Consider the following 26,017-nt stretch of genomic DNA (forward strand, 5'->3'; position numbering starts at 1 on the left):
ATAAAGAAAAGCAAATGAAGAGTAGGGATGGCATCAGAGTGTAGCAAGGGCATTGTGGGAAGACATATGGGAAACTTGTGGGGTGCTAAAAATGATTGAACTTGTGGGATACTGAAAATGATCTATATCTTGGCCAAGTGGTCTCACATGGATGTGTACTTTAAGATTATTTGTCTAAAAAATGTGTGTGTGTGTGCCATGTGCATGTCTGTGTATACATAGAAACTTACAAGGATTATTTCACAAAGTATGTGGGAAAATGGAACTAAATTTTATTTCAGGGCAAAAACATTTTGAAATTCATGCATAATTTTCAAAGTATATGTTTTCTATGAACATTTTGAAGATTCCTTATATATGTTTCATGTATATTCCATAATAAGAAAAAGTACTAAAGGCCAGTATATAAGAAATTCAACACCTCTAGTAGTTAGGAAAGGGAAAATTAAAATAATAGTGATCACTTGCCATGATTTGCCTAAAATATAAAAGAATGATAATATCCATTTTTCCTTGGGTTACAAAAGAAATAGACATTCTCATATGCTGACTGTAAGAAGGCAAATTAGTAAAGCATTTTTGAGGAACATTGTGGTAATAAGTATAAACATGTAAAACTCAGATCTTGTGACTTTCAATTCCAGTTTTAAATACTGTATCTATTCTAGTGAACCACTACTAGCACACACACTCAAAATATTCATTCAAAGATATTTACCATCCACTACAGCACTGTTTGCAATAGTGAGAGGGAAAATGAGTAAGTGTCGAGGGAATGTTTATGAAAAGTATCTTAACCTATACAATGAAATACTATGCAGCTATTAAAAAGAAGATAAATATTTATGATCCAACATGGAAAGATCCCAAAGACATATTGAGTGAACAAAAGCAGTCACAGAATAACAAATACATAATATAATCATAGTTTTAAAAATATAGACTCATATGTTTATATAGATTTATAAGAAAGAGACTATAAATTTATATTCTAACCTGTTAGCAGAGATTACCTTTAGGTAAGAAGTGGTGGAGGGCAAAAAAAGAGTAAAGAGGGTACTTTCATATCTCTATACACATACATATTATATGAGCACTTTGTATTTCTAACAAGCAGTAACAGCAAACCAAGTGTATTGTTCCTTGTTCCATTCTAATGAGACCAATCTAACACACTTCGAAATAACTTGCTTTCAAGGCTAATTCCTTTGTACATGGAGGGTCTTGAGAGAGCTTATAATTGTGGTTACAGGGCTGTCAGTCATCAGCTGATGAATGCTGTGTAAGATACTAAGTGACTTGGTCCATCTCCAGGCTTGTCCCTTGAAAATATTTGCATACATTCTCATATCCTGGCTCAATGGCAATAGCAATAATGTTTCCCCAAAGCACTTTGCTAAAGTAAATAAATTCTGATGGTACACATCAAATCACATCCATAGCAAAGTGTAGACATGGCTGTCAAGATGCATGTTTAGATCCAAATTACTAATAACACCCTTGGTGAGTGACTTTTGGAATTAGTAGTATGCATTTGGACTCTTAAGTAAGGACCTAGATCCCACTAAATAACCAGATAGAGGTTTTCTTCTCTTTTTCCTTCCCCTGACTCCACCCTAGCCCTTTCCCAACCAAACTGTCCATTTCTTATAAAGGTGGGAGACAGAACAAACCAAGTCATGAGTTGCTTGAAATCAATAGTGAATCAGAACAAAAAGCACTACCAGTATATTCACGAAGGAAAATCCAACCACATTGCATATATTTTGGTGTGCCATTTATTTTTGTTTGGAATCATGTCCATATGAAGGAAAATTGCCAAAGTATCCTCTATTCTTTCAAAAGCTTGGCTTCTGCCTTGCAAAACTAAGCCAGTAATGCAGGAGACATCCCTATTTCCATATGCACACTGACAGGAGAGGAGCTGTCTAGGAAATGCTTTCTGACTGATGAACAGAGGAGGATCTACATACACGTTACAAATGGAAACACATCAGCACCCGCATATCATTAGCCTGGTCCTCGGCTGTCCACTGGCATGCACGCATCATCATTCCAAAGTATCACCTATTCAGCAGCATCAGCTCTAGGTCTCGCTACGCCTTGTATCAGCAAATGCCTTCTTCTAGAATGGAAGACAAACTGGGAATTAAATACACCTGATATTGATGCTTTATTTTCATAAATCACCAATAAGAGAATGAATTTAATTTTAATACATTTATTCTCATGTGATTCTTAATAAAACACTTTCAAAACATTCTGTACATTTCAAGCCACTCAGAACTGCATTACATTTCTATAAATGTGATTTGTTGGGATGAGGTGCCAAGATGTCTCTGTACAAAGATGTACAATATGTACAGTCACTGTAAGTGTAAGCTGTGCAAAGCAGAGTCTAGAACACTAATTCATGCCAAGGCTTAGAAAAACATTCAACACATAAGACTAAAGCTTGAAACTGCGTTGTGGTTTTCTGCCCCTGGGCAATGGTTACTTTATAAACAAATATATGTATATGTCATATAGAAAGAGTAGTCTGACTGCTCAGCCCAGTCAGCACCATGCAGCTGACTGGATACATTACAGGGCTGCGCTCCTATGTCTCTCTTCAGGGCGCCATTTTGCCACACTCAACAGTCATCTCATCACTGAGCTGCCTTTGACTGAACCACAGCAACAGGAGACTTAAACTTGGGGAGATAAAGGCCAAACTTGTTTTCAATGCCAGCAAAAGTGGCTGTGGCGAGTCTGTATCCACCGATGTGATCAGGATTGGCAGGGGGAAGGTCTGCGATACGTGACTTAGGTGTTGGTTCCGAGCCAGAGGGTTTGCTGTTGACAGGAAAAAGTCAACAGTTAGTGTGCTTGAGACTGATGAGGTTGGTTTACAACTGAACGTTCTCAGTTTGACCCGCGTGCCACAAAGAAGAATGTGTGTCTCAACCATTTCCATGTCATCTACACTGCATTAAGCATGATTTATAGCTGCTCTGAAAATAACACATTCACATAATCTACTTAGATAAGAAATGGCCTCAATTTCAACACTTCTATATCTACATAAGTAGATCCACAGAAATAATATCAGAAGAAAATATCCTTAGCATGAACAATCCCTGGGAAATCAAATTATGGATGATTTTTCTTTTATACTTTACTCTTTTCCAAATGTTCTGCACTAAACATATATTAAGTTAATCATAAACATACATATTTTCAAAACTTTCATATATTTTCATAAGTGTATACTTTCCTTTTAAATGTAGACTCTTATAGGTTACCACACTAAAACTGCATAAAGAGAAATAGATTTAGCTCTTCCAGAATGTAAAAGCACAGAAAAGCCTGATGCTTAACATCTCTCCAATGGAAGTGTAAGACTGATCTTACTCTCTTTGTCTAGGTCCCTTTACTCCTTGGTACAACAGCTAATTCCCTACCTGATCTTTCAGCAGGAAAGGGGTACAAAGGTTATAAGGGAAGGGTTCTGAAATGCTATAGTTTTCTGCTTTAGCTGATAAACTTGCTTTGGGTACAACTTTCCCCACCCAGCAAAATCAACAAATAATTCCTCTTCTCCCCATCACATACTTCAAGTGCTAAGCTTCAGACAGAACAATGTTTTGGTCTATTCCCCTCTAATGGTTATCTCTATGGGACAAAACCTGTCTAAGAACCTACTGAGGTTTCCTGCCATAAGTTAGCTCTAAGAACAACTCTAGCTATCTAACCATAAATTACTGTGAATAATGAAATATCAGAGTTGCAAAAGGGCTTGGGCCTTTCAAAGACAATTCACAAAAGCGTTACTAGTACACATTTACACTGCTTCTGGCAAAAAGGCTACATAATAAAACCCACACAATGAGGACCTAACTTCATGAAACTCAGTATTTGCTTACACTAAAAAAGACAATTTTTCATGCGGTATTTTCATCCATTGCCTCCCTAAGATCCCAAACAACTACTTAATACTGTACATGACTGGTCTTTGTTGAAGTCTTGGTCTCCTAATACTGAAACTTCTTAAGCCTACTGTTTTAAATGCATTGGTCTTGAAGGGGTCTATCTTAACTGGCTTTCTAAGAATTCTAAAAATGTCTTCATAGAACAAACATTTTGATGGTTTTGGTGATTTCTTCGTAGAAGAACTGAACAGCTGTACTTACAAGCCTCCAAAATCAATGTAAAACCACCGCTGGAGAAGTTCATAGGTGACCAAAGTAACACCAAACTGGGGAGAGGATCGAAACACTCGAGCTGCAAAAGAGGCGAGGGCGTGGCACAGACTTAAAACCAGGGCGACCATGGCAAAGACAGGCACTGAGAAACAGGGGAGCAGGACACAAATGCTAGCCAGCCATTCCGCGTGGCCCAGCCCCTACCTGCAGTCCCTTTCCAAAATGCCGAGGGCCCTTCTTCCCGGAGTATCTTCCTGAAACAGTCAATGACACCACTGTAGGTTGTCTGACCAGCGCGGGCAGCCACTTGCAGTCTTGTCTTGATGACATCAGCAGGGGTCACCAGAGAAGCAGCAGGCACCCCTTTCAGGAGAAAGCCGCATTTAATTCATCCAAGTACTTTTAAAGGACAGAAAAACTACTAACATTGAACAACACAATCTGCAACTTTAACCACTTAAGGGGAACTCAGAGCCACTTAAACAGAAGTCTGGACACTAACAGAAAAAAAAAAAAAAAAAAGAATCTAGAGGCCTGTTAGCTGTTTCAGTATGGTTAGGGCCAAACTGCTTTTGTGTTTTTTTCTGAACTAAGAACATTACTCTACACTGCTTGATACAAAAGAACTGTGAGAGGGGGAAAATGCAGCAATATTAATAGGACAATTTCCAAACGTTCCCTTTTGGTTTCCATTATTTTACCTCCTTTTTTGCTGTCTTAAGTAAGATTCAAGACTTTTCATGTATAATAAATAAGAGAATAATGTTAATTTAATGAGCTGCTAAATATATCTGACACCAAACTGGGTAAGTTGTACTGATTCTTGTCAGCCCTATTGTGAGAAGTGAGTATCAATACTCACAGCCACGCACCTGTTGGGAGGGCTAACTCAAGAGCGTGACTTTTTTCACACATGCTTACATGACAGAAGTCATTACAACTGAAGCGAGAGGAGGCCAGGCAGCCAGGTAAGGAACTGCAGGGGAGCTGCAGGCTGGCCCTCCCATCTGTCCCCTTCCCATCCGTCCCAGAGCTGGAGTTCCCTGGGGTCAGGTGGAGACTGATCAGCAGTGGGACAGATAAGATGGATTTCACAACCACAACTTTTACTTATAAGACAAAACAGGGAACTAAGGAGCACCATAACCTTCCCCAGGGGGAAGAAATTCAATTTGGCTTTAATATCACTATATCATCACTAGGCAGATGGAGTTAGCGGGCCTTGTGGGGGGCTCTGTTAGAGAGCAATGCAAATTCTGCACCCTCTTCAGATGAAACTAGGTAAATTGCCTGCCTTGGTAGGCAGGAGGCTGAATGTGCTCAGTGCCTGCCAGCAAAGCTTTACTGGTAAAAATTAGAGAAATTCATCTCTCATTCTGAAAACTGACATCAAATGTCTGTGGGTGAGAAGTTGGTGCCGACTTGGAAAATATTTACTTGGTTCTGTCAACCAACAGCAAATGCTTGCCCATGATCAGACTGTCTTTCCTGGCTGCTCTTTGCTACTGACTGAAAAGCACAGGAGAAAGCCTAGGGGGAAAATGTTGGCCCCCATTTAAATCCAGGAGACTGGTGAGTACCAAAAAAGCAGCTGGACAAGCTCACTCTCTTGGCTTTTGAATAGGCATCTGACTGAAATTACAAATGTCTGAAGACAAGGGACTTGCTGGACCCCAAGAAGGGCTCAAAGCTCCTGCAGGAGTTTTTAAATCATCACAAGTCATTGCCTGTTACCACAGGCAAGAGCAACAACACGGCCCCATCCCCACATTCTTGGAACCAAGGTCTTCCACCACACGCCAACCATATCACACTTTGGGACACACTCAGGCTGGCTGTTTAGCCAGAGCCATCAGAAGAGAATGAGCCCAATAGTGACAGCCACACAGGTGGTCAAAGCCACACTGAGTTCTAAAATGGCTTCTTGCTGGCTATATGGAGAGCAGATACACGCCCTTTCCTTCTTCTATCATTTCTCTGTGTTGGTACCTCTTCTATTCCAAGTCAGCCTTCATAACTCAAGAGTAAGACTACACCTGAGAGACCAGAAGGAAGCATCGTAGTACCCTCCTGCATTTGTTAGGCTCCTCTTTGAGATGGAATTCCTTTTGTGCTTAATTAAGTATCTTAAAGTTTTCATCCATTCCAATGACATTTATTGAGCTCCTATTATTGCTATGTTGGCCATGTAGGGAAGGTGATCATGGAAACTCCTGTCCACAAGAACCTCTCCGCTGGCACACAGCATAGAACTTACACAAACAATCCTGAATAAAAGGCAAAGTATTAAGGGTCAGAAAAGAGATGAAAATTGAGTTCAGGGTGATCTGTTAAGGGTACTGTTTTTCGGTTTAATGAAAGTGATGGCAGGAAGAACAGGAACAGCTTCATGAAGAAAGCTAAATTTTGAGTCAAATCATGTAGATTCCCATATACAAGGTAAGGGCATGCTAGAGCTATGCATAGCTTGAGGTAGAACAAAACAACTGATTTGATGAAGAACTTTTTCACCTTAATGCTTAGCTTGGCTGCACCCATGGTTTCAGGGGCACAGGAGGCTAAGAAACGCTTTAATGATGAAAGCCCAATTTAGATGGGCAGATCTAATTTGGCTCAGAGTTGCTAAGCTGCATTAAGCTGTTTATCCACATTATGCAAATGTAATTAACTCTCATCAGAATTATAGCACATCCCACAAAGGAGAAAAAACGATCATATTTAAATGAAGTCAGATACAAACAATAACCCTTCCAGAAATAAAAGGGAAAAGTATACAGAGATTCTGTATGGCTTAAAAAGGATGAGAAAAGGATTCTTTTGGTTCCAAACAATTCGGTAGTTACCTGCCATGGCTCCAGCTGCAAGGAGATTTAAGCCTCCCACATGTCCATTTTCATCAGCCAGAAGTAGTTTGCAATGAGCATAAACAGGGAAATAGATTGCCGAAAAGGGAATGTCTCGGAGGAAACACGCTTTGGCACCCTATCAAACAGGGAGGAAATAGTTTAAAACAGTGAGTAAACAAGGTCTGAATGCCTACTCAGGACTGGAGAGCTATCAGTGACAAGGCTGAGGTGGCCCCCGAACAGCATTAGAAGGAATGTGGAAGGGAAATGGTGATGAGGGGAGTCTAGCGCAGCACAGGGAACTACACATGGCTCAAAGCTGAAAAACAGTACTATTTTGATGAGTAGTAATTTTCTGGAATTTCTAGTATAGATTCAAATAAATTTATTAATTTATCTTTTCTTGTGGTAAGAACATATGTACTTAACAAATTTTTAAGTGTGTCACATATTAACTTTAAGCACAGTGCTGCACAGCAGAGCTCCATAATTTAACACTGCATGATGAAACTTTATATCCACCAAACTATACATATGTGTATATGTATTTTAAGGATAGTAAAAATTCAGTTCTCAAATTTGAGGCCTCTGTTCTTCATAGCTTTGGCAGGAGCTATGAATGGAAGGGTGTAGGCTTAGAATCCCAAGATTAATAGTTTGATTCTTAGGCAACTAGTGAAGATAGTTAGAAAAACTAACAAAGTGGGATGGGCATTGTGGCACAGCAAGTTAAGCTGCCACTTGGGATGTCCACATCCTGTATCCGGGGGCCTTGGATCAAACCCTGCCTCTGCTTCAATCTAGCTTCTTGATAATGTGCCTGGAAGGCAGCAGATGATGGCTCCAAGTAGTTGAGTTCCTGCTACCCACATGGTAGACTTGATGGTGTTCCAGGCTACTGACTTCGGCTTGGCCCATCCCATTGTGGTGGAATGAACCAGTGGGTGAAAGATCTCTCCCTCTCTCCTCTCTGTCTCTGTCATTCTGCCCTTCAAATAAATAAATAAATACTTAAAAAAAAAAAAAAACTAACTAACAAATCACCAATTCAATTTACATCAGCTTATAGTCTTCACAGTGCCAGGTTAGAAGCTACTGGCAGTGCTGAAGGAAGATAACTATTATAGGGAAGAAAAAAAGAAAACAGCAACTCTTTCCTCTTTATTTCCCATAACAGAGAATTGGGGGGAGTCCAGACAAAACATCTTAGCAGAAGGTTTCCATGGGAGTAAAAAACACCCAAGAACAGCCTGTCCTGGTAATGAACAGCTCCCTCAGCTGTGTCAGTAACCCATGTAACTACCGAGGGCTTTACCTAGCTAGGCAAATTCTGCACCTTGGCACTTGCTTCCCTATTGGCTGTTTTGAAAAGACAATCTCAAACTTTTTTTTTTTTTTTCACTCCAAGGAGTCGCTAAAGGATAATACAGAGAGAAGCAATATTCATAAATCCAGCTCTCCATGGGAATACCAAAAAGGATGGAAATTAGGGGTGGGCCAGGAAAGCAAAAGTGTGCACAAAATTCTCTCAGATTGTCTCAAGGTCTCCAGAGAGCCCTGTAGCTGTGTGATTCTAATCTAGAGAATTTCTAATTTCTAATTTGCAGCCACAAAAGCAAATTTACACATTTCTGCATGATGGATCTATAAATAAATCAGATGCTGTGGAAACACAGTTGCCCACAGCGGCGAAATTTACCCATTCTCTCTTATACCAGGGGAAGGAATGGGAAGAAATACTCTTCCTTGTTTAAGAAAAATAATAGCTTCTGCTCCATTACATCTGATCTGTAATGATGGGAGTAAGTATACCTGCAGAGAAGAAATCTGGTGACTGGCATTTTGCTAAAGTACAGTATGCTATGTTGTTGTTGTTGTTGTTTTTTAATGGAATTCATTATTGACAAATCCTACCACTTAACTTCTTAAAGACCTGAATCCTACCAAATTCTACTACTGTTTTACTGCGGTCAAATTATTAAGACAAAGAGAAGCTCCTACTGTGAAGATAACAATAGCAGAAATAACTCAGACTCAAAATAAACATAAAAGTATTTTGTAGTCCTTAACTGGTTCAAAGAGAACACCAGCGAAATTCTCCCACAGCCCCATCAAATGAAAGGCTGTGAGCCCGCAGCCAGCAGGTCTGCAGTGCTGGCCTCCCTGCTGGCAGCTTCATACAAGCCTGAAGATGGCCACAGGAGAGCATGCTTGTGTATCCCACTGCCTCTAATAGAAGAGTCTTGATTTGTTCTTTTTGTTTGATTTTTCTACTCCACAGACTACCCTGCTGGACAAGATTGCTTTCCAACCTGGGGATGGGGCGTGAGGCGGGAAGGCTGATCTCTGCATTCTTTCACATTTATATTGAGTACATTACAACCCAGCTACTACCATACCCGAGGTATCGACCCACCTTATACAGACCAAAAAGTCCCAAGTCCCGGAGTACATTCAAGGCACTGACTCTGGGTCCCGTTGTGATCTCTCCAGCTACCTGCAGGCGAATCTTCACTATCTCCAGTGGGTTAGTAAAGATCACCTGAGAGCCTCCAGCCTGCAAGCAAGGGAGAAGAGACAGAGGTAATTCCCACATCCGAGATGGACTACCCATGTAAATAAGAAAAAAGAAAAGCCTCCACAGTTTACTACCTTTCATCTTTTTTAAAAAGATTTTATTTATTTATTTGAGAGGCAGAATTATAGACAAGAGGGAGAGACAGAGAGAAAGGTCTTCCATTGGCTGGTTCACTCCTAAATGGCTGTAATGGCCAGAGCTGGGCCAATTCAAAGCCAGGAGCTTCTTCTGGGTCTCCCACGTGGGTGCAGGGGCCCAAGTACTCGGGTTATCTTCCACTGCTTTCCCAGACCATTAGCAGAGAGCTGGATCAGAAGTGGAACAACTGGGATTTGAGCCAGTGCCCATATGGAATGCCAATGACACAGGCAGAGGCTTAGCCTACTATGCCACAGTGCCAGCACCTAGTTTACTACCTTTTCACCTCTCTCTTTTTCTTGGAATGAGAGCGGGATGGGTTTGGCTGATGATGGGACATTCAAGGTGCTGGCCCCAAACTCTGTCTCAGGGCAATCTACCTCTGGGTTTGTTTCTATTTGAAATGTCAAGATTGGTTATCAGACCAGTCTTTCCAGAACCATACCAGCCACGTTCAAAACAGCAAAAGTAAGAAACCCATTTGGCAAGCAAAAGTGAAGCCAGATGTGGCAGTGGGGGTACTCCGCAATGAAAGGAAGAGATGGTAACAGACTGGTGTCTTTTACACACTGGAGCTCAAATTCAGATCCTCAACTATTTCTTCACTCTTTTGCTGCCTTGGATTGTAGAGCAATTAACATAACATGGACCCCAAAAGGGTGCCTTAAGGCAGACTCCTCAGGTTCAGATTCTGTGCAAAACTCTGAGACAGGGCCATAGCCACAATCATATAAAAGAAGAGCATTTAGAAAGTCAAATTTCAGTATCATTTCAAGATAAAACCAGAAAAACTCTTCAAGGCAGAGCTGGGAAATGGAACATCTAGTTACTAAGAGTATAGCACCCTTAGATCAAAGCCACTGTCTAGTGGTGAGTGACAGAGATTTAAATTTGGATAATGAGAGTGTATCTGCATCTGAAATCTGTTAACAGACTAGTAGAGGGGAAAAAAAAGAATGTTTAACAAAACCGCTACCAACTCCTTTCCTTGGTTTTTGGAAGAAAGGAAAAAAAATATGTATGTAACCATGAATATAAAAATAAAGTACATAAAAATATCTATTTCCTTACATGAAGTGAAAAAAATCTCATTTGTACATCTTAATCTTTTTTGACTTTTTAAAAAATTTTATTTAAGTTATACAAATTTCATGTATTTCATATATGCAGATTTAGAAACATAGTGATACTTTCTGCCCAAATCTCCCTCCCTACATCTTCATCTTAAACTGTAGTTGTTTACATGAACCATAACCATGTTGACATTATCATATTATAAAATAATTGCAATGCACATCACATGTGATATGAAATATGTGCCTCATTCGAGCCTCCAACTCCTCCACATGTGTAGGAGACTACAAGCCAGATCAAGACAACCGGTGTGCAGCTGCAGTGCTGTTACCTTCATTCACTCACATTCCTGCTCATTTATCTAAAACCCACGGCCCCTCCAGATCCCCCTCCCGAGGGGTAGCAATATGGCTCAGCCCATTTTCCTAACTGCCCTTGGGCTATAAACTCCCCAGCTACTCCTGTTCCAATCCTGACCCCTGACTCCTTTCAGCGTCCACACTTGCCAACACTGACACCAGATTCCTTTCCTCTTCAAGGGCAGCGTTATTGTTCTGGAGTCCCCGGGGCCCTAATCCCCTTTCTGTCCACCTAGCAGGGAGTTGCAGCAATTTGCCTTCTCTCCCTCTTGGTTTCCTGTAACTCCCCAACTCGACACAATCCAGACCACTGACACACAGGTCCCCCCACGACTTACTGACCCAATTTTACATGTTGATTTGCCTGTATTTCTCTCTTTTAATCTATTGCACTGCAGGCAGAAGGAAGCATTTCAATGTTTCAATCTAAGCAAACAATACTTTCAAAAGGATTGCTGGGTGAAAAATTATGTTAAAATGATAATCCAAGTAATTGCTCCTGTAGCTAAAGACCAAACCAATTCAAAAAAGTTTACTATTTCCCTGAAATCTCTTGTTTAAATAATGGTTGCAAAGACTATCTTGGGGGAAAATACGCTTTATATTCTAAGCTAAAGCAGATTTAAAAAAAAAAAAAAAAGAGGAAGAAGAAGAATAGTACTGCAAATTTTGATTATAATCCTCCAAACTTGCTACACCAGATAGTGTCAGCCCCTGGGTGCCAAGTGTTAAACGTGGACATTACGTTTAAATAAATTTCTTTCATGTTTTTAATCATTAGTGAATGGTAACACCCTGCAGAGCAGGAATACTCCAATCTACATCCCCCTACCATACTCCACAGTTCCCTCTTCCCCTGCCATCTCTCATGGACCCCTTTGGAAATAATTGCCAGTTTATTGTGATCTGTATTTCTTTAACATTTCTCCAATTTTCTTAATGAGTACACAAGGAACAAGTTTTCTACTATAAAGGTACAATTAAGAAAAGGAAATGACTACATTTTAAAACATCTACATACTAACTGTTATATGCTTTCAAGATTACTTACCTAGCACACACACTAAATCCCAACAATGTATTGGACATAAATATAAAATTAAAGTGCTGTGCATTTATAAATTACATAATCTGACAAGTAAGCATGCAAATCATTAAACAATGACATTAGAGTAAGGCATACATGTATCTGTTTCACACCTACATACTCTACTGTATTCAAGAGGGAAATTTCTAATAATTATATAGTTTGTATGTGCTTTAAAAATTAGTATATAGGGGCTGACACTGTGGCACAGTGCGTTAATGCCCTGACCTGAAGCATGGGCATCCCATATGGGCGCCGGTTCGAGAGCCGACTACTCCACTTCTAATCCGGCTCTCTGCTATGGCCTGGGAAAGCAGTGGAAGATGGCCCAAGTCCTTGGGCCCCTGCACCCGTGTGAGAGACCCAGAAGAAGCTCCTAGCTCCTGGCTTCGGATCGGCGCAGCTCCAGCCATTGCAGCCAATTGGGGAGTGAACCAGCAGATGGAAGATCTCTCTCTCTCTCTCTCTCTCTCTCTGCCTCTCATCTCTCTGTGTAACTCTGACTTTCAAATAAATAAATACATCTTTAAAAAAAAATTAGTATATAATCATAAAACCTTATGATGGGCCTAGGATCATGTAGGCAAATACTATCCAAAAATTATTTGAAATACTATCCTTTATCTTATCTTTAGAAAAGATAAAGGTTGCTATTTAATTTGTCTCAAACTTTGGGTGTTTATAACAGAGAAAAACACGTGACAAAATTAAATAAAATACTTTATTAAATACTGAGGTTAACCACTCCCTACCCCACACACATTGGGCTGGTGTCAGGAGGAGCAGGGATACTATCTGAAATTAGTTCAGTTACACTGCTAAGAAATCTAGCAGCCTAGAAAGGAGGATTATGATGTTACCACACTCTGTGCCTGAGTGTCTCCCTTCTGAAAAACAATCACAGGGAAATACAGCATTTCCCCTCATCTAATAGCCTACTGGTTATGTTACACCATTAAATGAATAACAGCTTTTGAAAAGGAAAAAGTATCCTTCACAATAATTTAATAAACAGAATATCATAATTTGGTCACTTTTCAGTGAAAAAATACAGTATTGGTTGGCTATTTTTAATAGCAATAAAATTATACAGAAAAATTCAAATGCCCAAGAAGAGAACAGTTAAACAGCAACAATTGTATGCTTTTAATCAAGTAGTATGAGTAGGCAATAAAGTTATTCCAAAGGATATAAAAAAAACATAAAATATAAATATTTGTTGCATATTTAATCACAATATGTCAAAATTTACCCAAGTTTATCAAAATGGTTTAAAGATTAAAACACTGATTTTTCTCCTGTAAAGAGAAACTTGAGTAGCTGGGGAAAAGAACTTTCATAGTATACCTCAGGCACCTTTTTAAACGCAGTCTTATCAATGTAGTACTACTCACCAACAACAAATGAGAAATAGAACAGGTCTAAGAAACAATGGCTTCCCTGTAGACCAGGTTCTCTCTCACACATTTTTTCCTGGGGTAAATTTGGTAACTCATAGACTTTAAACACATTTTCTAACTAGTTGGCACTAGGTTATCTGCTGATCTAAAACTTTAAAAAAGCTTAAAAAACTACCTACATATGAGGGTAGTTAACAAAGTGCATGGAAAAATAGAATCAAAAGATGTCTATTTTGGTTCCAAAAAAATTTTGAAAATCCATGCCTCTCTTCTTCATAACACACATTTTTCCTGAACTTTTGTTAAGACCTCTCATATGTGTAAACATTTTTTTATTAAACTTTTATTTAATGAATATAAATTTCCAAAGTATAGCTTATGGGTTACAATGGCTTCCCCCCTCCCATAACTTCCCTCCCGCCCGCAACCTTCCCCTTTCCCGCTCCCTTTCCCCTTCCATTCATGTAAAGATTCATTTTCAATTCTCTTTGTATACAGAAGATCAGTTTAGTATATATTAGGTAAAGATTTCAACAGTTTGCCCATATAGCAACATCAAGTGAAAAAACTACCATTGGATTACTAATTATAGCATTAAATAGCAATGTACAGCACATTAAAGACAGAGATCCTACATAATTTTTTTTTCAAATTAATTAATTTTCTATGCCATTTCCATTTTAACACCAGGTTTTTTTTTTTTTCATTTCCAATTCTCTTTATATACAGAAGATCACTTCAGTATATAATTAGCAAAGACCTCATCAGTCTGCGCCCACCCAGAAACGCAAAAGTAAAAATACTGTTTCAGTACCAGTCATAGCATCACTTGGCTTTAGACGACACATTAGGGACAGATCCCACATGGGGTGTAAGTACACAGTGACTCCTGTTGCTGACTTAACAATTTGACACTCCTGTTCATGGCGTCAGGAATCTCCCTAGGCTCTAGTCATGAGTTGCCAGGGCTATGGAAGCCTTTAGAGTTCGCTGACTTTGATCTTATTCCGATAGGGTCATAGTCAAAGTGGAGGTTCTCTCCTCCCTTCGGAGAAGGGTACCTCCTTCTTTGATGGCCCCGTTCTTTCCACTGGGATCTCACTCACAGAGATTATTCATTTAGGTCTTTTTTTTTTTTTTTCCATGATATCTTGGCTTTTCATGCCTGCTATACTCTCATGGGCTCTTCAGCCAGATCTGAATGCCTTGAGGGCTGATTCTGAGGCCAGAGTGTTGTTTAGGACATCTGCCATCCTATGAGTCTGCTGTGTATCCCACTTCCCATGTTGGATCTTTCTCTCCCTTTTTGATTCTATCAGTTAGTATTAGTGTGTAAACATTTTTAAAAACTAATCAAATACAGCTAGATCTGAAATAATAGATACTAAGATACATAAAACCTTAAATTAAGCCACAATGATGCACAGCTACAAACATCTAAAAAGACACTGCCTAACTTGACATCTTGTGACTTCTGCTGCTGATGCTTATATTTGATAACATGCCACTGCAGACCACACCACTGGTAAATATTTTCATTTATCAAGCCACCAAAATTAGCTTCTAACCCATCCAACTGATAAATTTCCCTATCAAATATGCTGCTTATTTTTTTAAAAGAGACATAAGTACTAATATTAACACAGATAGATGCTTTTATTTCTTAGAACTAAGTTCTCATTTCTTGGTTCTAGAACTAGATTAAAAAGATACATACAAGGGAATAGATCTCATGTTGAATGAGGGTTCCCCATACATAACAGAAATGGAAAGATATAAAAATTTCCATTTAATCTTACATAACTTATGTTTAATGAAAAACTAACCAACTAAAGCAAATGTCAGTAGAGAAGGAATGTACTACTAAGATGTCAACACACCCCCAAATGCCAGAGGCTGAGCAGTTGTATATAGGATTAGGATTGTTCAACCTTCTGCCCTCACAATCCCACCCCAAGGGCAAGGCCCAGAAAGACTTGGGGATGGGTCCTGCTTGTTCTAAGTCCATTGTTTGTTTCTTTGATCTGTTCTCTCCTATAATTTGGTACTATTTCTCTCCAGCCACAAAATGTACAATATGAGCAACTCATTATAAAATCTTCCCTTACAGAGACTGATGAAAATCTTAACCTCAATTTGTTTAAGGCTCACCAGCAGATGTGTAAAATATGTGAATTTGAAATAACTAAACAAACTAATGAAAGTCACAGAATTATTTGTCATCAGGACTGCCTCAAAGGAGTAGGAACAATGACTCTTACACACCATCCCTCAAACACTTTTAGCTACTTTCATAAAGCAATGGGAAATGCAGTGGTTCTTTCTAAAACAGTCCAGGACAATAATAGTTTAAAAGTAATGAGCTGCACTACACTCATCACGGAGGGTAGTGATGCTATAGAACAATATATACTCCTAAATAGGGAGTGGGATGCTATTGTCTGAATGCTGATGTTCCCTCAAAATTCACAAGTTAGAACTTCATACCCAATTATGACAGTATTAAAGAGTGGTGCTTTGAGGGGAGGTGATAAGGATTCCGCTCTCTCAAATAGCATTAATGTCTTTACAAAAGAGGCTGAAGGAGCTGCCTTGTCCACATGAAGCATAGCAGCAAGACATCATGTTGGAAGCAAAGAAAAAGTCCTTACTAGATGTGAGTTTGCTAGTGCTGGCTGCTGTCATCATTCAGGGAGCGAACCAGCAGACGGAAGATCTCTCTCTCTGTGTAACTTTCAAATAAATAATCTTTTTTAAAAATAAATTTAAAAATTGATACAAAACAAGGAGGACTCTCTGAAAATATTATGTTAAGCTAAAGTCAGCCAGAAAAGAATGCATTTTGTATATTCTATATGAAATCTAAGAACAAACACAACTTTTGACAAAATCAGAAATGTGACTGCAAAGGGGAAGGGTTAACTGTAAAGAAGCAGGAATGACTTTTCTGGGGTAAAATGATTTTTATCTGATCTTGAGTGGTATTATAGTTGTGAAAACCCACTGAGCTGAACACCTAAAATCTGTTCCTTTCCTTAATGTTAATTATACCCAAATAAAAAGCCAAATATGTATATATACTCATGTAATTTTGAACAGAAAAAAAGGAAGGGAAGAAGAGAGAGGAGAGAAAAGGGAGGGAAAGAAGGAGGGGGGAGAGGGAGGAAGAGAGAGAGGAAGATGGAGAGAGGGGGAGGGAGAAAGCAAAAGCCATTACAGAGTGAAAGGGATCATCCAGATTTACTCTGATGCAGGGAGAGGGCCTTGACTTGATTCCTCAGAAAACAAGGAGTTAGTCCTAAAAATCATCAACTCAGGTTCACATGAAAATTCCAGCATACATTAGTTGTGTGACTTGGAGTGAATTAGCTTTTCTGAGCTTCTGTTTCTGATCTACCTTTTCCAAAGGGGGTGACTATAATGCATAATGAAGCATTCTGAAAACTCATAAAGGTGTTATTCTTTCCTATAACAGATATTATAACCAAACATTCAATTATATTTTTGTCTTATATGGACATACAACACACATGTTTATGATTTATATATAATAAATATATAATATATCATATATAATAAGTATATATTATATAAAAATACATATATATGAGGGAACTTCAAAAATTTCAGGGGGACTGGAATTAAAAGATGTTTATTTTGGTGCTAAAAACTTATAAAAATCCATTCATGAGGAAGGTCTTTCAAAAATTCGTGGAAACACAAATATTGAAAAAACTATACATGGATTTCAAAATTCTTTTTTTTAAAGATTTTATTTTATTTATTTGAAAGACAGAATTGCAGAGAGAGAGAGGCAGAGACAGATTGAGAGAGAGAGATCTTCCATCTGCTGGTTCACTCCCTAGATGGCTACAATGGCCAGAGCTGCACCGATCTGAAGCCAGAAGCTTCCTCTGGGTCTCCCACACAGGTGCAGGGGCCCAAAGAGTTGGGCCATCTTCCACTGCTATCCCAGGCCATAGCAGAGACATGGATAGGAAGAGGAGCAGCCGGGACTAGAACTGGCGCCCATATGGGATGCCTGCACTTCAGGCCAGGGCATTAACCCACTGTGCCACAGCACCAGCCCCTCAAAATTCTTTTGCACCAAAGAAACAAAACAGCCTTTAATTCATTTTCCTATAAACTTTCATTGTTTTTCTTTTTTTAATTTGAGAGGCAGAGAGATGGACAGAATGACAGGGAGCTCCCATCCCATGGTTTATTCCTCAACTGCCTGCAAGCCAGGGCTGGGTCGAGCTAAAGTCAGGAGTCTGGAACTTAATCCAGGTTTCCCATGTGGATGGCAGGGATGCCACTACTTGAGCCATCACCTGCTACCTTCCAGGATCTACAATGGTAGGAAGATGGAATCAGAAGAGGAGCCAGGACTTGAACCAAGGCACTCCAATATTGGATGAGAGTATCTCAAGCAGAGGCTCAGCACCAGGCCTAATGCCCACTCCCACATTGCAGTTTTAATTCACATTTCTTTAATGACTAATGATGTAGAACACCTTTTCATGTGTTTGCAGACATGTGTATCTCTTCAAATCTTTTACCTACTTTGTAACTGGTGCTTGTCTTTTTATTATTTATTTATTTATTTATTTTTTTGGACAGGCAGAGTGGACAGTGAGAGAGAGAGAGAGAAAGGTCTTCCTTTGCCATTGGTTCACCCTCCAATGGCCACCGCGGCTGGCATGCTGCAGCCAGTGCACCGCCCTGATACGAAGCCAGGAGCCAGGTGCTTCTCCTGGTGTCCCATGGGGTGCAGGGCCCAAGCACTTGGGCTATCCTCCACTGCACTCCCTGGCCACAGCAGAGAGCTGGGCAGAGAGCTGGCCTGGAAGAGGGGCAACCGGGACAGAATCCGGCGCCCCGACCGGGACTAGAACCCGGTGTGCCGGCGCCGCAAGGTGGAGGATTAGCCTATTGAGCCGCAGCGCCGGCCAATTATTTAGTTCTAGTGTTCCTTACAGATACTGGATCTAAGTCCTACATCAGATTTGCGATTCGTCTGTTTTCCTAATGGTGTCTTCCGAAGCACAAAAGTTTTAAATTTTTATTAAGTTCAATCTATCAATTTTCCTCTTGGGCATCATGCTTTTTATGTCACCTCAAAACCTCTTTGCTTACACTAAGGTCATAAAGATTTTCTCCTGTGTTTCCTGGAAAATTTTTATATTTTAGCTCTTACATTTAGGTTTTTTTTTTTTTTTAAGATTTATTTTTTATTTATTTGAAAGCCATGGCTGGCACTGTGGTTTAACAGGCTAATCCTCCGCCTTGCAGCGCCGGCACACCAGGTTCTAGTCCCGGTTGGGGCGCCGGATTCTGTCCCGGTTGCCCCTCTTCCAGGCCAGCTCTCTGCTATGGCCTGGGAAGGCAGTGGAGGATGGCCCAAGTGCTTGGGCCCTGCACCCCATGGGAGACCAGGAGAAGCACCTGGCTCCTGGCTTCGTATCAGCACGATGCGCCGGCTGCAGTGGCCATTGGAGGGTGAACCAACGGCAAAAAGGAAGACCTTTCTCTCTGTCTCTCTCTTTCACTATCCACTCTGCCTGTCAAAAAAAAAAAAAAAAAGAAAAAAGAAAGAAAGCCACAGTCCCATAGAGAGAGAAGAGACAGAGAAATCCTCCACCTGCTGGTTCACTTCCCCAAATGGCCACAACAGCCAGAGCTGGGCCAGGCCAAAGTCAGGAGCCAGGACCTTCTTGTGGGTCTCCCACATGGGTGGCAGGGGCCCAAGGGTTTGGGTCATCTTCCACTGCTTTGCCAGGCACATCAGCCAGGAGCTAGATTGGAAGTGGAACAGCCGGGTCTCAAGTCAATGCCTATAATGGATGCTGACATTGTAGGCAATGGTTTAACCTGTGCCACAATACCGTCCCCTTACACTTAGGTTTTATGACCTACTTTGAATTAATTTTTGTATATGGTATTAAGTAAGGGACTAAACTCACCTTTTGCATATGGCTTTTCAAAGGTCTCAGTACTATTTCTATTTTCAAATTTATTTTATTTGAGAGGGAGGGAGGGAGGAAGAGGAGAGAGGAGAGAACAAAGAAGAGGTGGGGGAAAAGTGACAAAGAGTCCATTGGTTCACTCTCCAAATGCCTGGGAGACAGGAGCTCAATCTAGGACTCCCACATGGGTGGCAGGGAGCCAATTATTTTAGTTATCCTCTGTTGCCTCCCAGGACATACATAAGTAGGAAGCCAGAATCAGAAGGCTGAACCAGAACTTGAACTCAGGCACTGCAATATGGAATGTGAGCATCCCAAGTGGCATCTTAACCTTTGAGGCAAATGCCCAGCCCCATCTTTCCATTAAAATTTTTGAAGAACTCATGTGTATATATACGTGTGTGTGTGCATGAGTGTGTGCCTATGCATATACACAGAGAGAAAAGAAAGGGAGACTTTCTAATAGAAAAACAAAAATGTATGGCCTGGTAAGATTAATTTTCGTATGAAACAATGGAAAAAATTATTTGAAACCTATTATGTCAACTAAAATACGACAATCAGCATTCATAACAGACATCTACTGAGTAACTATATATACACACATATATTCTTTTTTTTTTTTTTTGACAGGCAGAGTGGACAGTGAGAGAGACAGAGAGAAAGGTCTTCCTTTTTCCGTTGGTTCACCCCTCATTGGCCACTGCAGCTGGCACGCTGCAGCTGGCGCACCGCGCTGATCCAAAGCCAGGAGCCAGGTGCTTCTCCTGGTCTCCCATGAGGGTGCAGGGCCCAAGGACTTGGGCCATCCTCCACTGCCTTCCTGGGCCACAGCAGAGAGCTGGACTGGAAGAGGAGCAACCAGGACTGAATCCGGTGCCCCGACCGGGACTAGAACCCGGGGTGCTGGTGCTGCAGGTGGAGGATTAGCCTATTGAGCCACAGCACCGGCCCATATATTCTTTTAAAAAAAAGATATATTTATTTATTTGAAAGGCAGCAATAGAGAGAGAGAAAGAGAGATGGAAGGAGAGAGAGAGATATCTTCCATCCACTGGTGCACTCCCCAAGTGGCCGCAAAGGCCAGGCCTAAACCAGGAGCCGGGACTTCCTCTGGGTCTCCCTTGTGAGTGCACAGGACCAAATACTCGGGCCATCTTCTGCTGCTTTCCCAGGAGTATTATCAGGGGGCTAGATCAGAAGTGGAGCAGCCGGGACTCAAACCTGCACCCATATGGGATGCTGGCACTGCAGGCAGAGGTTTAACCTTTTACGCCACAACGCCGTTTTCCCTTCCCCCCGCCCCCTACATGTATTCTTATCCCATCTCCATCAAAAGAAGGGTCAAGTCATTGGTAACCTGAAGTTCAACTTATAGTTACTACAATAACAATAACAATAACAAGAACTTGGACTGACACATCTGATTTATCATGAATGCTGCAGTAGTATTTTTTGAGAAGGTTTTGATATAAATATTTAAGAAATCCTTGATTAACATTCACAATGAAGATTTAAAATCTGAAAAGGGTGGGGAAGCATTTGGCACAGTGGTTAAGACACCGCTCGGTACGCCCACATCCCATTATCAGAATGCCTGGGTTCCACTCCTGGCTCTGGCTCCTGATTCCTGCTTCCTGCTAGTGTGTATACCCTGTAAGGCATTAGGTAACAGCTCAAACAGTTGTGTTCCTGCCAGTCACATGCGGGACAGGGACTGGATTTCTGCTTTCTGGCTTCAACCTGGCTCAGATTTAGGGAATGAACCAGTGGAAGAGAGAGCTTTATCTGCTTGACTTTGTCTTTCTCTGACTTTCAAATAAACCAAATAAATTAAATTTTTAAAATGCACAATCTGGACCCGACATTGTGGCATAGTAGGTAAAGCTGCCACCTGCAGCAATGGCATCCCATTTGGGTGCCAATTGAGTCTCAGTTGCCCCACTTTCCAACCAGCTCCCTGTTAATGGCTTGGGAGAAGCAGCAGCAGATGGCCCAAGTGTTTAGACTCCTGCCACCCAAGTGGGAGACCCAGATGAAGCTCTTGACCCCTGGCTTCCACCTGCATAGCCCTGACCATTTTGGTCACTTGGGGAGTGACCCAGTACATGGAAGATTTTCTTTCTCTCATTCACTCACTCTTGCTCTCTGTCTGTAGCTCTTTCAAATAAATGAATAAATTCTTAAAAAATAAAAATTAACATGTACAATCCGTTTATACTTCTATGCCCAAAGATTATATTCTAGTTCTAAGATGAGATATTCCACTGTGACTCCCTCTTTCCCTTTGAAAGTGATAATTGCTTACATTTCCAATCAGAAAGTCAGAGTCAACAAAACCCCGATGTGGTTTGAAAAACAGTGGGAGAGAGTGTTTGCACTGTATGCAAGCATAAAAGCATGTACACTTGTGCAGTATATGAAAACTTTGGAAGGAAATATATCAAAATGTTAGCAATGAAAAAATAAAACTTTCATTTGGTAATATCTCTACTCAAGGCAAAAGGCAAAAAAAAAAAATAAGGTTCAAAACTGGCATGAATGAGAAAAGATCAAAAGCTAAGAGACAAGGCTATAAAACTCTCAAAAGAAAACAGAGGCATCAAATCTTCACATTCTTGGATTAGGCAAGGATTTCTTAAATCCATAAGCACAAAAAGAAAAGAAAAAAGAAACTGAACTTTATTAAATTAGATGTTCATTTCTTCAAAAGACATCAAGAAATTGAAAAATATCTGCATATATCCTGATAAGAGATGCACACTCAGAATATGAAAAGGATTCTTATAACTCAATAGTAAAAGAACAAACAACCCAATTTAAAAATGGGTGGATTCTGAAGATATATTTTTCAAAAGAGATATATACAAAAATGCTAATACATACTTGCAGAGACACTCAACACTGCCAGTCATTAGGCCCCAATAAGACACCACTTCATACGCACTAGGATTGCTATCATACAAAGACAGACAATAGCAAGTGTTAGCAAAAATGTGGAGAAATCAGGACCCTCATATATTGCTAAAAGGATGTAAAAGGAAGCAGCTATTTTGGGAACCAGTGTGGCAGTTCCTCAAAATGCAGAGTTTCCACATTGATTTGCCAATTCTGCTCATTTCAAGAGAAATAGAAATAAAAATGTATATCCATGCAAAACCTTATACACCAATATTCATGGCAGCATTATTTATAACAGATAAAAGGTAGAACAACCCAAATGTTCATCAATTGATATACCCTGCATTCAGCAATGAAAAGGAATGAAGTATTGATATATGCTACAACATGTATGGAATTTGAAAACATGCTAAGCAAAAACAGCCAGGCACAAAAGAGTTTGAGGTTGAAGTGGGAAGACAGGAGTGACAGCTGAAGGGTACTGGGTTTCTTTCTGTAGTGACAAAATGTTCTAAAATTTATCAGGGTGATGGTTGTAAAACTTTGTGAATATTCTAAAAACCACTGAATTATACACACTAAATGGGGAAACTGTATGATATGAATTATATTCTCAATAAAGCTATAATTTTTAAAGTTTGTCAGACACATAGCAGGTATTCCATGAATAACAAAACAAATAAATGAAAGGATGAATGGTAACATATACCAAATGTGAAAGAATACAGTTTTAGAGATAAAGGTGGTTTGAATCTCAACTTTGCCAATTACCAAGTTCTGGATTTCACTGATGTTTTAGTTTCTTCAACTCTAGTTGGGAATAATAATGAGATAATCCCTATAAATGCCCTGCCTGGTAGGAAAAGCCCTTATTGCTCATTAGCAACCTAGCAGATTAGAATACATTAAAAGCAAAATCATGGTCAATGACAGTATATTTTAGTTAGGTTGGGTGGCAGGTGCATGGATGCCCATTTTTTAATCAATATTCTTTTTTTTTTTTTTTTTGACAGGCAGAATTAGACAGAGAGAGAGAGAGAAAGGTCTTCCTTTCGTTGGTCCACCCCCCAAATGGCCACTATGGCTGATGCGCTGTGCCGATCCAAAGCCAGAAGCCAGGTGCTTCCTCCTGGTCTCCCATGCGGGTGCAGGGCCCAAGGACTTGGGCCATCCTCCACTGCCTTCCCGGGCCACAGCAGAGAGCTGGACTGGAAGAGGAGCAACTGGGACAGAACCTGGTGCCCCAACCTGGACTAGAACCCGGGGTGCCAGTGCCGCAGGCGGAGGATTAGCCTAATGAGCCACAGCGCTGGCCTAATCAATATTCTTTACATCTATACAATGTGTATCACTTTGCATATATCAAACATATATTTTTAAACATATTACATATGTATTTTATACATATTATGTATTTTTACACATAATGTGTATTTTAAAATATGTATTTTATACATATTAAATATGTATTTTATACATTTTTTACATATATGTAAAAATAGACTATAAAATAAACAACAAAAATATGTAATGGCTGAGAACCAGAGATTTTTACTTCTTGGTCACTTCATGATATAGCCAATACACACCACCTTCCCCAAATGGCAACAGAATTTCCATCCATTCTACAGGAACTCAAGGGCCAGCTCCTAGCTAATCCTTCTCTAGGACAAAGCCTGCAACTCAGCTTGAGCCATTTCTTCCTAATTAACCTGTGTTAGTTTACATCTATAAAAGTGGGTAAATTTTCAAAGCACAGCAGTACTCTTCCCACTGGTGGCATTTCCAGCACAAACACCGACAAGGACCCTGCACAATGTATCATCAGCACGAGCTGGGAGAGCCAGGATGGTGAGGAAGCTGAAGCGGAAGCCCACAGGCAGCCACTCCTCTGTTTTTCTAGTGGTTGTTTGCTGGTTATCATGCATGGAACAGAACACCCTGCATTTCACAGTGCCTGCTGTTCTATAGAGAGACCCTTCATTGTTGTTAGAGACTTTATGCTCTGTTGAAATTTATAGATTTTTAGAAGTAGTGGACTACACTTCAAAGAACCATTTACATTGTAGTATGACTGAGTGCATCAGTAGAAATTCAGCAACTGCATATTTTATTTCCACCATAAATGAAGAGATTTAGAGCAAAAGGGAAAGCCAAAAATGTTCAAGGTGAAGAACTGCAGACAACCTAATCATTCTGCCTACAGCCCAATCTATTTTTCATGCTATCAATTTCCAACTGGGGCTCGTGCTGTGGTGTAGGTTAAGCCGTCGCCTGAAATGCAGGCATCCCATATGGGCACAAGTTCCAGTCTCAGCTGCTCAGCTTGCGACCCAGCTCCTGGGAAATACAGGGAAAGATGGTCCAAGTGCTTGGGCCCCTGCCACCCAGATGGGAGACCTGGATGAAACTTCTGGTCCAGGCCTGGCCATTGCAGCCATTTGGGGAGTGAACCAGAGGATGGAAGAGCTTTATATTTCCCTATCTCTCTCTGTAACTCTGCCTTTCTTTTATTTTTTAAAAAGATTTATTTATTTATTTGAAAGTCAGAGTTACAGAGAGAGGAGAGGCAGAGAGAGAGGTCTTCCATCCACTGGTTCACTCCCCAGAAGGCCGCAATGGCTGGAGCTGTGCCGATCTGAAGCCAGGAAACAGGAGCTAGGAGTTCTTCCGGGTCTCCCACATGGGTACAGGGGCCCAAGCACTTGGCCCATGTTCCACTGCTTTCCCAGGCCATAGCAGAGAGCTGGATCGGAAGTGGAGCAGCAGGGACTTGAACTGGTGTCCATATGGGATGCCAGCACTACAGGTGGTGGCTTTACCCACTATGCCACAGCACCGACCCCAACTCCACCTTTCAAATAAATAAATAAATAATATTTAAAAAAAAATTAACTAGATAATCCATCAAAGTTTCCAAAATTAGTCATGATTTAGAAAGAGACACAGAGTGTCAGCACAATCATCAAGGAACTCCATACTTCAATAGAAATTCTTATCATTCAAACCTGTAAACCATTCAAATGAGGTCTACACTCAAGAAAAACAGAAGAATCAAATATCTGATTATGGTTTAACCACTTAGTCACATGTTAGACATAGGGACAGATCAGTTTCGTGGCCAAAAACCTCTGGATTTACAAATGGAAACAGGAATAACTAGCTACATGGCACAGAAAGGGCATGACTTAGATTTTTGGCTAAGGTATGCACATGATGAATCAGGAAGTTCCTTTACCAAATGAAAACTAAAATCTCAGAAAAAGAATATGATTTGTGGGGCCGGTGCAGTGGCACAGCAGGTAAAGCCACTGCCTGCAGTGCCGGCATCCCACATGGGCGCCGGTTCGAGTCCTGGCTGTTCCACTTCCAATTCAGCTCTCTGCTATGGCCTGGGAAAACAGCAGAAGTTGGCCCAAGTCCTTGGGCCTTTGCACCCGCGTGAGAGACCAGGAAGAAGCTCCTGGCTCCTGGCTTCAGA

The 26,017-nt window shown here is 40.5% G+C and overlaps 1 protein-coding gene across 1 annotated transcript in view; it reads right to left on the minus strand.

The window, feature by feature from the left end:
* Positions 1–2,205: 2,205 nt before the first annotated feature.
* SLC25A12 (solute carrier family 25 member 12) overlaps positions 2,206–26,017 on the minus strand; it is a 98,159-nt gene continuing 74,347 nt past the window's right edge. Inside the window, exons 14-18 of the mRNA XM_062187798.1 lie at positions 9,447–9,587; positions 7,028–7,166; positions 4,389–4,547; positions 4,173–4,263; positions 2,206–2,835 (exon numbers count right to left, since the gene is read on the minus strand). Of these exons, the coding sequence (XP_062043782.1) occupies positions 2,649–2,835; positions 4,173–4,263; positions 4,389–4,547; positions 7,028–7,166; positions 9,447–9,587 (717 nt within the window). The 3' untranslated portion in view covers positions 2,206–2,648. The remainder of the gene's footprint in view (positions 2,836–4,172; positions 4,264–4,388; positions 4,548–7,027; positions 7,167–9,446; positions 9,588–26,017) is intronic.

The sequence above is a fragment of the Lepus europaeus genome, chromosome 1, assembly GCF_033115175.1.
Source record: "Lepus europaeus isolate LE1 chromosome 1, mLepTim1.pri, whole genome shotgun sequence".
NCBI lineage: Eukaryota > Metazoa > Chordata > Mammalia > Lagomorpha > Leporidae > Lepus > Lepus europaeus.